At 48.2% G+C, this 14560-nt stretch overlaps 2 protein-coding genes across 3 annotated transcripts; one reads left to right on the top strand and one right to left on the bottom strand.

Annotated features, from left to right (window-relative positions):
* Positions 1–4008: 4008 nt before the first annotated feature.
* On the top strand, positions 4009–9480 carry LOC127342619 (pentatricopeptide repeat-containing protein At4g01990, mitochondrial). Its single transcript, XM_051368603.2, has 2 exons — positions 4009–4510; positions 7916–9480. Exons 1-2 carry the CDS (start codon positions 4091–4093, stop codon positions 9152–9154), a joined length of 1659 nt encoding a protein of 552 aa, XP_051224563.1. The 5' UTR covers positions 4009–4090; the 3' UTR covers positions 9155–9480.
* Positions 9481–10061: 581 nt separating this feature from the next.
* On the bottom strand, positions 10062–14309 carry LOC127342618 (uncharacterized). 2 transcript variants are annotated; one of them, XM_051368602.2, is made up of 9 exons: positions 13762–14309; positions 12265–12798; positions 12088–12153; positions 11851–12017; positions 11592–11739; positions 11381–11468; positions 10941–11293; positions 10746–10850; positions 10062–10639 (listed from the first exon to the last, which is right to left on the bottom strand). In XM_051368602.2, the coding sequence occupies exons 1-9, from the start codon at positions 13873–13875 to the stop codon at positions 10370–10372; spliced, it is 1845 nt and encodes a 614-aa protein (XP_051224562.1). In that variant the 5' UTR covers positions 13876–14309; the 3' UTR covers positions 10062–10369. The 2 variants fall into 2 exon arrangements, with proteins under 2 accessions (XP_051224562.1, XP_051224561.1); XM_051368601.2 differs by having other exon boundaries at positions 11381–11471; positions 13762–14306.
* Between the last annotated feature and the right edge of the window lie 251 nt (positions 14310–14560).

Raw genomic sequence — 14560 nt, 5'->3', positions numbered from 1 at the left:
ATGCCCTAACAATCTTATGCTATTACATGACCAATCTCATCCAATCCCTACCATCCCCTTCAGCCTACAGCGGGGGAATTACTCACACATGGATGGAGAAGCATTGCTGGTCGATGGAGAGGCGTCGGTGGTGATGATGGCGATGATCTCCTCCAATTCCCCGTCCTGGCGGAGTGCCAGAACGGAGTTTCTGGTCCCCGAGACGGAGTTTCGCGATGTGGCGGCGTTCTGGAGGGTTTCTGGCGACTTCGACTTCCTTGTTCGCGTTTTTAGATCGAACCCTTTAAGTAGTCCAGAGGAGGGCGTCAGAGGGCGGCCGAGGGGGGCCACACGCTAGGGCGGCTCGCCCCCCTCCTGGGCCACGCCGGCCTAGTGTGTGGGGCCCTCGGGCCTCCACCTGGCTTGCCCTTCTGGCTCCCTGAGTCTTCTGGTAAAATAGGCCCTTTGGTATAAATTCCGAGGATTTTCCCGAAAGTTGAATTTCTGCACAAAAACAAGACACCAGAGCAATTCTGCTGAAAACAACGTTAGTCCGTGTTAGTTGTATCCAAAATACACAAATTAGAGGCAAAACAATAGCAAAAGTGTTCGGGAAAGTAGATACGTTTTGGACGTATCATATGCCATCATCTCCGGCCACTTCCGGCCGGCCCTCTTCCACGCGCCGTTGGAGCGCCTACGCCTGGCGAGCTCCGGCGACTCCCGTGCACCCGACGGATGCCGAGTGCACCTTTCGGCGCCGGATCGGCCACCTCCCCTACCCACGCGTCTAGCACGCGTCATTCCGGACGGAGGGGAGCTGGCCGAAGCGGCGGCGTGACGTCGGACCGGCCGGAATCGCTCATCGGAGCGGGGAACTGGCGGCGGCGGCGGGAGACGAGCGGTGGAGGGGAGTAGGGTTTGCGAACCGAACTCCCCTCCGCGAACCTTTTTAATAGGGGTCGTGCGGTGGGTTTCTCCGCCCCCCGAACTTTCGATTCGGGCCGGCCATGTATTCGGGCGCTGATCTGCGCGCGTTTCGACCCGAACCCGTAAATCCGCCGAAAAAGTTCAGTTCCGGCGGGATTTACGGGCTCTGTTAGAGATGCTCTTAGAGCATCTCCAGCCGCGTCCCCCAAAGCGTCCCCCAAACCGCGCCGGATTGAGCGTTTGGGGGACGTGTTTTGTTCGTGCCGCCTTTGGGGGACGTCGCTCCCCAGCCGCGTCCCCCAAACGCCGCCCCCAAACATTTAAATACTTCTTTTTAACACAGAACATTTATCAAATATAGCATATGAATAAAAATGTTTGCGAGGATTGTTTTCAAATTAAATTACAACAAACAATAAAACAAGTAAACAAATATAATAAATTGGGGTAGATGCTACATCAAGGTGCCACGGTATTTCCTTTGATCCTCCACAAATGCTCAACGAGATCAGCTTGAAGTTGCTCATGCACATTGCTGTCACGGATCTCTGCGTGCATGACGAGAAAATCAGCAAAATCTGCAGGCAACTCATGATCAACCTCCGCAAGAGGGCCTTCACACTCATAGGGACCAACATGTGACCTAGCATGATTCTTGCGGTCATCCTCGATGATCATGTTGTGCATGATCACACAAGCCTGCATCACCTCCCACATTTGGTCGTGAGACCAGCTTAGAGTAGGGTACCAGACAATGGCAAATTGGGCTTGAAGCACACCAAATGCCCGCTCGACATCCTTCCTGCAAGCCTCCTGTCGCGTAGCAAAGTGAGAATTCTTCAGACCTGATGGATTCGAGATTGTTTTGACAAAAGTGGCCCATTTTGGATCAATGTTCAAAAACTAGGCCGATTCAGCGATTACTAGGCCGATTAATCGCTACTAGGGGCCTGACCGTGTCGATTACCATTAATCTCTTGTGTTAATCCTTTAGCCTGATTAATCATACCGAAAGTCCGATTACTAGGTATTTTCCCGATTAACTACTACACTTGGTCAAAAAGTTACGAAATTTTCAAAGCATATCGCTAGTACAGGCGCTAACCCTCCCCAATAAAGTAGGTTTTGCAAAGCTCCCACTTGATTGCAGCCTCCAGCAGCTCGATTTCCACTGTCGCCAACTAGTTCCTTGCCATCCCAACCAGTTACTCATAGTTGCCCAGACCTCAGATACAGGAGCTCGGCCACCTTGAGGAGCTCGTGTAGGAGCTCGAGGACGCCTTCAATAGGTTAGGTGGTTGAGGTGTAAGAGGGGTCGTACCCTAGGTAGCTGGTGGGAGAAGATAAACTTTAGAGATGAAAGGAGAAGAATTGGAAGGAAGGAACGCGGCTTTGGCTAGTGGATCCTAATTCGCTCGTGACCTTGAAGATTAGGTCACGGAGGAGAAGCGTACATGTTTTTTCTAGAATATTAGGCTCTAGAGAACTAGGCCCAGACATATAGAGGCTCATATACTATTATTTTTCTTATATAAAGTGTTTTAAGTGCTAATTTGTGTAGGTTGCACCGATTAATAGCCGACCGATTAAATCAGTTAATCGTTCGAATTCCGATTAATCGCTACTCCCAAGCCGACCGAGCAGTTAACGATTACCGATTTTCTTAACATTGTTTTGGATATATACCATCGACTAGATAATAGCCTTTGGTATATTCGTGGCCATTGATCTCATAGTTGCATGGTGGAGCATGCCCTTCCACTAGTCTACTGAACACCGGAGACTGCTGCAACACGTTGATGTCATTGTGTGATCCCGCCATGCCAAAGAAAGAATGCCAAATCCACAGGTCATAATCTGCCACAACTTCAAGCACCACACTGCAATATCCATGACGGCATTTGTATATACCTTGCCAAGCAAACGGGCAGTTCTTCCATGCCCAGTGCATGCAATCGATGCTTCCAAGCATTCCAGGAAATCCTCTGGCAGCATTTTGTGCCATGATCCTTGCAGTCTCTTCCTCAGTTGGCCCTCTCAAATAGTATTTGCCAAACTTTCCCACCACAGCTCGGCAAAACTTGTACATGCACTCAATGGCAGTAGACTCACTCATGCGAAGGTAGTCGTCCTGTGTATCGGCAGGTGCTCCCTATGCAAGCATCCTCATGGCGGCGGTGCACTTCTGAATCGACGAGAACCCGAGAACGCCTACAACGTTGAGCTTGAGCTTGAAGTAGGGGTCGAACTCTCGAACGCCGTGGAGGATATTCATGAACAGCCCCTTGCTCATCCTGTATCGGCGCCGAAAATTGTCGGCATGTGTTGCCTCGTCGGCGAAGTAGTCGTTGTGCAACATGGCATGCCCCTCCATCCTCTGCCGGGGCTTCGACTTCCTTCTTCCCGGCCTTGATCCTCCGCGGCGCGGCCTCTTCCTCTTCTCCGCCTCAGCGTCAAGCATGTCCTGGAGGGACGCGATGATCAGCAAATGCTCCCGCAGGTCGTCGTCGAAGGCTTGCTCGTCCTCCAGCAGCAGGGCAACCATCTCATCGTCGCTGTCCATGGCTAAAGAAAAATCAATGGTTAAAATTGCGCAGAGGCGGACGACGCAACATACAGCGGCCAATCGCGCCTACCTGGCAAGTCGTCGAGCACCTTCTGTGCGCGGAGGTGGGGAGGATTTGACGGCGCGTTCTGGGACAACGGTGCCGACTCTCAGTAGAGATCAGATGCCAAACGGCCGGGAAATCCAGCGGCAGCGGTGGGGTGGGAGGCGCGGGAAGGAAGGAGCGACGAGAAAAGAGGCGCGAACCAACGGTTTATGCAAATAGTCGCCGACATGTGGGAGTCCGCCTCGCTTTTCGTTGTGTCCGGCGTCCCCGGTGCATCCCCTGTGGAACGGGGACGGGCTCGGGCGCTGGACACCGTATCGGGCCGCGCCAGACAAAAATGGGCTTTAAATGACGCTGCTGGAACGCATTTTTTGTCCAGCGCGGCCCAAATTTCTTTGGAGGACGCTTTGAAGGACGCGGTTGGAGATGCTCTTAGTTGTGTGTTGTGTACTTGTGTGACCCATTTCACATTGTCGAAGCAAACCACTTAACAAATCGGAGCCCACTAGTAGTACTTCATTTTCGGCGATCCCCTGCTCCAAGAGCGGAAACTCCAAAACCCTAAACCCATGGCGGCGCTCACCTCCTCCGCCGGCTTTCGCCTCCTCCGCCGCTTCCTCTCCACAGCCTCCGAAGTAGCATCGGAAGCTATCCCCCCCGTCGCTAAGAAGGAGGCACACCCCGTCCGGAAGAAGGCGGCGTCTAAGGCGGCGCACGGCGTCGCCAAGGACGCGAACAAGGCAGCGCACCCCGCCGCAAAGGTGGCTTCGGAGTCGGCGCGCCCCGTGGAGGAGGACGCCAAGAAGGCGGCGACCAAGGACTCGCGCCCGCTGTACCGGCGGCTGTCGGCGCTGGGGAATGCGGGGGAGGGGAGCGTGTCGGGGGTGCTGAACAAATGGGTGCGGGAGGGACGAGAGACGCGCTCCGTGGATCTCGAGAGGTATGTCAAGGAGCTCCGCAAGTACAAGCGCCATCCCCAGGCCCTTGAGGTATGCTACAGCCCGCTCACGCTCCTTCACCTTCTGTTCTGTGCTCTGTTAATGGTGTTTAGGCCGGGATTGGTAGCAGAAAGATGACATTTTTTATAGCAAATTGCGATTCTAGTAACAATTTGCTCGAGTAATGATGATCTAATCTGTTTAGCATGTGGCCTGGCCTGGGCCGCTAGACTATAAGCCAGGCAACAAGGAGGTTCTGTCTCGAATAATGTCCGATTCTAGGACATGTGGCTTTAGGTCTTGTTTACTTCTAATGTATTTGAAGTGTACCCAAGGGAATTATCCTAGATCCCAAAAAATCCCCAATAGTTCGTTTACCAAGCCGGGTTTTGGATGGAATAATCCCAAGATATCCTCCACAAACCCCTTCATTTTTTGTCTTGATTGAAAACTCTCCACTATCCCAAATCGTCACCGCACTATACTATATCATTTACTTCAAAGTAAAACATGATGCATCGTTTCATGCAGAGAAAACAAGGGCAGCTGACAAATCTACACAAAGAACTAGCGCTCTTAAAATTGTCTGTTACATTTGAGTACTTCTGATCATCAGCTTCAGAACTTTCTTGACATCAATTCTAAAAGAGAAAAAAAAATCAGCTTATACCTTTTCAGATATGGAGCGCGGGAACTCCCTTAAATGCTCATGCCATATCTTGTCACCCTTAAAGTGAAGCATTGCCGCAGCACAACCATAACCATCATGTTTCCTGTGTTTTTTTAAGATACATGTTCCCACGAGTATACGTAATGTACGGGCTCTAAAATATGAGCTTTGCTTCAGGTTCTCATGTCTATAAATAACAGTACTACATTCACCTACTCCATATTTAAAAAATAAGTAACACTGGCAGGTACACACCAAAAGGCATTTAGCAAAACTAAGATACTGCAAAACAATGTTTGGATCAAACTTTAGTGACCTGCGAGAAGAACAATATTGGATATGCCATCCTTTGTAAAGTTGAATAAATACAATGAAATTGTCCGCTGAATCCGATCATCATAGGCTTACTACCTGTAACCTTTTCTAAACGAACTGAGATAACTTAGCACATGTAGGGGGTGGGCATGTTCTATATTTCTTAAAAATTGCGAAATCATTTTCTACAAATATTTTTCAAGACTCGAATAAGGCTTCACTACTTAGGCATATTCACACAGAGTGTTTTCATTTCTTTGAAGTAGATAATTGTGCATCATAACAATGGGATGGGAATCAGTTTCACTAATTGTTAATTTGTGTATAAGATGAGACTCAACTCAGTCAGTTTAGTTCAATCTTTTATCATATTTTCTGTTGAATTGCATGCCGGCTAGCTATTTTCGTAAATAGAATGTTCAAAAACAAAACATACATATCAAGGTGAAATGTCTATGCATCCCATACATAACAAGGAGCATGTTTCTAATGCTTTCTTGAAAGTATACATGGTCCATTTCTGTCAACAATCACAGGAAACACCTGTCAGCCAATGATCCCAGTCATCCCTGCACGATACACCCTCCGTTCCTAAATACAAGACGTTTTGGGAGTTCAAATCCAAAACGTTTCAAATTTAGGAACGAAGTGTGTATAACCTTAATTACTAACAAAAAGATAGCAGAAAACGTTTCCCCCTGACACCCCTCTCCGATTCAGGAAAGGATTTCTCTATCATGCACCAAACCAATTTGCCTTCCCTCCCAGCTCCTCTTGGTTCTTAGGAGCTTTGCAGACCTCGACGCAGGTGCCTTGGTTCTTGCAGACATTGAACTCGTTTCCAATCCCTGGATGGCGGTGCTCACTATACACCACGTCATCCACCGGAATCCCCTCTGGCTGTCTCGTTGCTCCTGCCACTGCTTCCGCTGCCAAATCGGTTGTTCTATTTGTCACCCATGCCTTCTCCTATTCGAGAGTTAGTGGTCAGAGGATAACTGATGGCACGGACCCTAGGAGCGCAGCATCTGGTCCGTTGCTGCGGAATTGGAGGAAGAGAAAAGGAGGGAGGGATGTGCGGGGATTCTAGGGTGTCGTGCCCAATCTAATCCGGCGGCGATCCCGCTGCTCATCTTGATCTGGTGGGATTGGGGATGATGTGGGCCGATACAGGTATCGTGGGAAGGTCCACATATCCCACATAAGTTTGTTGCTAACCCGTGGGTGCCCGCTTACTTGTTTATGCTGGCTCGGGTAAGCGGCGCCACGGGCGTCCCACTTGCACCCTAAGATGTAGCTGGTGCAACCAAAGAATATTGTCAAACACACTGCATGAGAATTTTCCAGAGCGAGGGACTGCCCTTGGATGCAAGGATTTTCCAGACTCTTGATGGAACTGAACTTTATTCTCTGAAATTGATGCATTCCTAATAGGCTCTAACTATCAGCAAAAGGTGTTTAGATTTTCTTTTCACTTGTCTCTAGTTACATGGGGCCGTATACTCACATTATTTTTCTTTTGCTTCCACTGTCTCGGCTTTCAACAGCAGAGCTTTCTGTTACCAGTATATTTATTTGATACTGGATGCGGCTCTACAAAAGCAAGGCAAGAATTGGCTTGCCAAATTTTTGGCCAACAAATCCTGCATTCTCCTGTGGCCAATTAAATGTGCGCTTAGGGTACGTTCACTTCTACGCCAATGCTGGTCTAACCAAAATATTGGCACGTCCATGAACTTCCGGTGCTGCTTGGTTGGGCTCCGAATAATTGGTAAGCATGAGCCAGCCCATGCGTGCCAACGCGTTTTTCACACCAATGTGTGGGCCAGCAGGCGGCGGGTGAAATCGTTCGCCAAAATATTGGATGCCAAATTTTGGTAGGGCGTGTCGGGTCTCCAAACATACCTTGTAGACATCTAGGTTTTTGTGACAACAAACCAATCAAGAATCAAAATATGATGGGTTGCCAATCATTTGGCAAGGTCAATGTGGGCACCAACCAAACACACACTCCACAATCAAGGTTAATTTTGCATGCTATCAGAGCAAATGCTTTGGCGACATTGGTCACTACTTTTCTTAGCGGTAATAGAATTTGTGAAGATTCTTCGGACTAGATTCCATGAAACGATTGTGCAGCACGTTTACATCACATCAGTACTCAACCAGTCTGCTGGCTTGTAGATTGCTTGGTCTGTTTCAAGGTTTTCTGTTGTACGTATAGAATAATATTGTTCTCAAGCAGAGCAGCGAAGAGATAAAATGTGTTTCATGTTCCATATTTCAATAGCTGTAATAATATGTTATCACAAATATGCACTCAGTTGTCTTCCAAGGCCAGAAAATGTTAGCTTTTAGTATGGCTGTAGCTGTCAACTCGCTTGTTAAATATGCCTTATGTTTGTACTTCTGCTACTGGCGTTTAATTATGTCTGTATTACTTATGCAAAAAAATTCTTTGTTTCTGGCAGTTGATGGATTGGATGGTTCATACCAAGGGTATGAACATGTCATACACTAACCATGCAATACGTTTGGACCTCATTTACAAAGTGCGTGGCATTGAAGCAGCTGAAAAGTATTTTGATGGCCTTCCTGATCCAGCCAAGAACCATCGAACTTATGGTGCACTTCTCAACTGTTATTGCTCATCGAAAAAAGAAGAGAAAGCAACGGACATCTACCGGAAGATGGATGAGCTTGGCATCTCATCCAGTACTCTGCCCATCAACAATCTGATGTCCCTTTACATGAAGTTAGGCCAGCATAAGAAGGTTGCTAGCCTATTTGAGGAAATGAAGGAAAAGAATATTAAACCGAATAACCTCACATGCTGTGTTCTGATGACCAGTTATGCGGCATTGAACAAGATAGATAATGTTGAAGAAGTTCAAAAAGAAATGGAAGAAAGAAATATTCTAGGGTGGTCTGCGTATAGTACACTGGCTTCCATCTACTTGAGTGCTGGTTTGGTTGAAAAAGCAGAGTCTGCTCTGAAGAAACTTGAGGGCCTTGTTGAAGCTAGTGATGGCAGACAGCCTTTTGATTTCCTTATGAGTCTATATGCTTCAGTAGGCAATTTGAGTGAGGTCAACAGAGTGTGGGACGTGGTTAAGGACACTTTCCCAAAGGTGACTAACACAAGCTACTTCAGCATGCTCCAAGCTCTTCTAAAGCTCAATGATGCTGATCGCATGAAGCAGATTTTTGAGGAATGGGAGTCTAATCATGAATGCTATGATGCAAAACTGACTAATGTGATGACTCGAGCCCATCTGAAGAATGGCATGGCAAAAGAAGCAGAGCTGTTGTGGGAGAAGGCCAAGATAAAGGGTGGCAATTTTGACTCCAAAACATGCGAGTTGTTCCTCGACCACTACATGGGGACAGGGGACATGAAATCAGCACTCAACTGGGTAGAGAATGTGACAAAACTCCCCAAGAAAACAGCGAAGCTAGATCAGGAGAAGATCCACAAATTCTCCAAGTACTTTGAAGAACAGAAGGATGTCGAAGGTGCAGACAGGTTCTGCCGCTGCTTGAGGTTACTTGGGTGCATTGATGGCAAAGCATACGAGTCCCTCCTGCGGACCTATCTCGCAGCTGGTCAGACAAGCCGTTCCCTCCGTCAACAGATCAAGGATGATAAGATTGAGATATGCTACGACATTGGGAAATTACTCACGAGGATGGGCGACAAGGGACGGTGAAATACCGATTTCAGCCCAGAATTTACGCCAGTTATTTCTTCTGATTTGTTTCATGGATAGCAGAAAGCAGATGTTACAAGATAGAACAGTTGTCGGCCCTTATTTTGACACATGGTTGAGCTGATGTTCCAGCTTTTGCTTCTTTCTCATCAAGTGGGAGGCAGCCCTTAGCAAGGAGATTTTTACTAGTGCAACGTGTAGTCTTGTCTAAGGGGGCTTTGTCCTGCAGTTTTTTTTTTTTGGTTGCTTTTCTTCTGTATGTAATGGCTGTTTCAGACTTGCGGTACTGAAGCAAGAATCCTACTACAGGGTCGTTTCTCTTTCCATCTCTGCGTGCCATCAGTTTGATGCCCTGATGGTGATATGTCCATGCTCGTCCGAAGTACAGTGTGGATAAGTCTTTGTGAACAGGGAGGACATAGGCGGTACACTAAAGTTGTCGACAGGTAACGTCTCATAGCTTCCTCTCGTGTCATTCAGTCTGGAAGTAATCAATTAGGTAACCACAGATTTGATAAGTCTTTATCCTTCCAAGAAATAGTTTGCTTTGCTCATTCCCAAGAACTCAGATGAGAAAATAGATCACAATTTGCGTGTTTTTACACGCTCTCCCTGCCAAAAAGATCCTTGATCAAACAACACAATACTGAAGTAACTGCACCATAAACGAGAACGTATCACATTCTTCTGTTGACATTTATAATCCAAATATAACCATAATCCATTGGAAACGATAGCATTGTTTCTGCTACTACACCATACTACCTGTAGCACAGTAGTAGTAAACAATAGGTCACCTTTACCAGATGCTGCTGCTGCTGATTTTCTTTTGGTTTGTCCACTCATTGTCGCTGCTACTTCATAGGGTTCACTTTATGCTGACTCAAAAAGAACGGCGAGGAAGACATGGCAAGACGTCCGGTTCCATCATCAGAAAAGAAATGAACAATGTTTCACAGTTCAGAAAACTCACCACTAGTCTCAAAACTTATCATCCAAGAGATGACTCTCAGAGAAAACTAAATTTCATCAAGCTAACACTATATATAGAACCGCAGATAAAACCCTAAGACCACCAAAGCCGTCTGCCCATGATCAGTGACGATTAAACTCAGCCACGAGGCTTATTTTCCTCAACTAGAATGGTCTATTTTACAGAGCAAGTTTAACAGATGAACAGCACGGCCTGGATCCCGAAGTGTTGTGAAAACAGCATCACTTGGCCCCTCCGGGCCCCCCGAGTGTGAGCACAACATCATGAAGGTCACTGCCGCTCCTCTCTTGCTCGGACTTGATGACCTTGGCCGGGAACCCACGCCGCGTATGCTGACCGTAGTCCGGCAGGACGAAGCCTGTCGCCTGCGGCACCGGTCGGGCATGAACGGGGAACGCATGAGCAAGCACTGGGCGCTGATGGGGTGGAACCGCCGAGCTATTCAGAATCTGATGATGCATTGCAGGTCTTGGAGCTGTTACTCCAGGTCCCTGAGACGGAAAAAAGATTAGAAATGTCCGGGAAGTCAAAAAGCGAATCAACGCCGAATAACTTATTCATCATTTGCCATTATAGTTCCCAAATGGATATGCTTACAGGAGCAAACAGAACTCCTCTGAAGAGTTGCCCGTTGACGACGGCTGTCATGAGGTACCCCGAATCAAAAGCTCCATCGATTGTGCCCTGAACCTCGGCTCCAATCTGCAGATAAAACAACCAAGAGAGGATAGGCGTCAAAAACATGATTATATGGTAACATAAGCTAGTGTTGTGGAAGAGAAAGAGGCATACAAGAGATGGACCCGATGGCCGGAGGTGCTGCTTAGGTTCAGCTGTTAGGAACTGCATCTCGTGCCGTTGCTGTGGTGCAATGTTGCGGATAAACTGGTCGGTCTTCAGAGGCCTTGCTGACATACCTCCTCCTGTAGTCCTTAGAGAACCGTTGCTGTTGAGACGAACGAACGGTTGCAGCCCTGAGATTGACCCTCTTGGAGATCCTGAAAGCTTCTGAGCTGCATTCTGCTCCTGATCGGACTGGGAAGGCGACGAGTGTTGGGAAAGAGACAGCGAGTGCTCCTCCTGCTCCAGGTCGATCTCATTTGGACGAACATCCCCAGTTTTTCTTCTTTTCACATGGCCATTCTCTGCACATGTCAAGAATGTACCAGTGAATCTGATAATCGAGGATAACACTGACCAGTAGAAATTGTTGTAGCAGAGTTTTCACTTACCTATACCACGGATGTAAGTACTTCTTTGCTCGATTTCTGCTTCTCGAGGTTTATGACCGATGTCCCCATTGCTCGCACTTGCATCCCTCTGCTGTAACATATTGAGCATCATATTTGTGTGTATCTTTGCATAGGAATTTAACATCATCCTACATACATGCAAAAGTTTATTCATTCATATGGAAATTAACAAGCAAGTTAGGGAACACACGTTTTCTGCCCTCAAGAACTTGCGCTTCTCCTGGCTCCAGTGGTTGCTCAAAATCTTGCACATTGAGATGTTGTAGCGTCCATTTGGATGTCCGGAACCCAATTGCAGAATGAGTAGCTCATTCAGGGGCCGTTCATCCTCACCACATCTGTGAATTTTAAGGGTATATGTCGTCGAATTGTTACACAGTGAACTACGTACATTATTGATGTTTCCTATGAAACTACACTGAATTATTGATTTGTATGTGAAAGATTACCCTCCATAGATTGCAACATCAGTATTCATGATGACCGCGGAATGAGAAAACCGGCCCTGAGGTTGCTGCCCACATGTCTCAAGCTGGGTCCAGGACCGACTCACGACATCAAGAATCCACGCATCACTGTAGTATTGCTTATCACTAACCCCTCCGATTATATAGATCTGTAAAGACAAGGTTTAGTTAGGAAGTAGCATGATTAATTTCCCCAATGTTTCAGTACATTATGCTAACCTTTGACCCAATGCCAAGAGCTGCATGACCTGCCCGGACACCAGGTGAGGCTCCTTTGACTGCAAACTGTGGATCGATGAAATGAACATTAGATTAGAGGAGCTTGATGTAGCGATATATAATAAGATACAACATCGGCATCTATCACACAGTGTATGACAAGGACATAGCTCTTACCCTTGACCATGCCATGCTGTCCATGTCGAGCACGTCCACCTCGCCATGGTATCGATCGCCGCAGTCCCCTCCGTAGACAAAGAGCCTGTTGCCAACCGCGACGGCCCCATGGCTGTCCCTGGGCGCGGGGACGACGTCGCCGCTGACCTCCGGCGACGTCCACGTCATGGTGGGCACGTCCAGCACGTGCACGTCGTTGAGGTAGTTGCCCTCCCCTTCACCGCTGCCGCCAAAGACTACGAGCCTGTCGCCGCCGCCGGCCGTGGTGACGGTGTGGCTCTCGCGCGGCGACGGCGGGGTCCCCTTGCAGGGCGGCCTGCTCCACTCCTTGGTGCGCAGGTCCAGCACGTGGAGGTCGTTCACCTTCTTGGAGCCGTTTGTGCCGCCGAACACCATCATCCGGTGGCCGATCAGCGCCGCGCCGTGGCTGTCCCGTGTGCCGGGCCTCTGCCCCGTCGTGGTCAAAGAGCTCCATGCCATCGTCTTGAGGTTCAGGGTCAGGACGTCGCTGAAATGCAGGCCGCCGCAGCATCCCTACATTCAGTATATATACGGTAGCACATTACGATCTGAGCGCAGTAGTATGTCACAGAAAACAAATGCTACAGATGTAGTAACATTCTTGCGGTATCATTAGGGTTTTGGTGATTAACCGAATGGATTGAGCTGCGAAAATTGACTGAACGAAGAAGTAAAAAAAAAGGACGGTGGGTGCGGTGCCAAAGTTGAGGTGTGGGTAGCAATCTTTCTCGAGTTTATGACTTGCTTTTGCGTGACCACCCCCATAACAGCACAGTACTACTGTCGAGGAACAAGAAACTGGAGCGTGGTCCAAAAAGAGGTGAGAAAGAGAAAGAAGAGCTAAAAGGCCCTGTTCTTTCCTTTTCTATGGCTTCTCCACGAGGACCACCAGAGGTCGCAGTGAAGAGCTCTCGATCTACTCCTACGTGAGAATTGATTTCGTTTTTGTGATGTGATGAAAATTGAAAAAAAAACATCGTATTGCTTGCAGGTGGTGACAAACTGACGGTAATTCATCGTAGTAGTGCGAAGTCGCTTTCTTTTGCTTTTCACTCTGGAAGAAAAGTATTACAGCAAGCAAGGAAGGACGACTCACGGACGCACTTTAGAGGAAAGCTGCTAATTATTTTGCTACATCACTAGTGAGGAGGGAGCTGCAGCAGGACGAAACGAAACCCCATAAGATAATTAACACCAAAAAGGACATTTCTTCCTACCCAAAAGAGGCCCCCCTTAAAATATTCAGAGCCTAGCGTCACTTGATAGTTCATGCTAAATTGCTAACCGAGTTCTGATCTGACGAAAAGGAGAAGAGGAACATGGTTGGAATCGCTCAGCAGCTCGAGAAGCACTAGCAGCAAAATGGCAGTGAAGAAGTAGCTAGCAGAGGAGATATGATCAAAAGAAGAGGAGACGAACGAGGGAAGTAGCAATGGATGTGAAGAAACAAGAGAATGGACGCGCGCGGATACATACCCCGAATACGTAGATGACTCCTTCGAAGAAGCACGCGGAGTGGCCCCATCTCTCCGGAGGGTTGAAGCCGACCACCTTTGGGTAGAGCCACATTGCCTTCCTCCTCCTCTCCATCTTCGACGCCCTCTCTGTTTCGCTTCCTCTCCTCCCTCGGGGTCTCTCTATCTCTCTCTCTCCTTGTGTGCGTGTGAAAGGAGCAAGGAGGAGGAGAAGAAAGACAGCAGGAGGATATGGAGAGAGGAGGAAAAGGAGAAAGAAAATTGGGAACAAGTAGTCACAGTAGAGGGCAGAGGAGGAGGTCCCTGTTGCTGATGAGATATGCCACAAAGGGGAGGGGAGGGCTCGGGTGAGCTAGTGAGGCATCACACATCAATCAATCCATCCATCAATCCATCAGTGGGACGGACGGAGGGACAGACGTGGACTGGAAAGGATAGGTGCCTCTCAATTCATGTCCAAGGTTTGCAGCTCGCTGTCACCACCGCCACCCACTGTGATGGATGGATGGATGGCACACTGCACTGTCTACCAGTCCTCCTGCCAAGGTAAAGGGAGCTCGTGTGTGTGACCTAGCACTTGCAGAGGAGGCCGTGTAGTTGTTTGTGGTAGCAGTTCTACTGTAGTACCAGTGGGCAGTGAGAGTGAACACACACATACACACACGCACAGCATCTGCATCTGTGGAGTGGTGGAAAGCGTGTGTAGTCGTCTGTGTGTTGTGTGCGCGGGGAAATGTGCGCGTGGGAATGTGTGGAGGAGTATCTAATTCAGCAGCGAGCACTCCTATACTCTCTCGCTT

The sequence above is a fragment of the Lolium perenne genome, chromosome 3, assembly GCF_019359855.2.
Source record: "Lolium perenne isolate Kyuss_39 chromosome 3, Kyuss_2.0, whole genome shotgun sequence".
Lineage (NCBI taxonomy): Eukaryota > Viridiplantae > Streptophyta > Magnoliopsida > Poales > Poaceae > Lolium > Lolium perenne.
The sequence above is the reverse complement of the archived record's forward strand: the minus strand, read 5'-3'. Positions and strand labels throughout refer to the sequence as shown.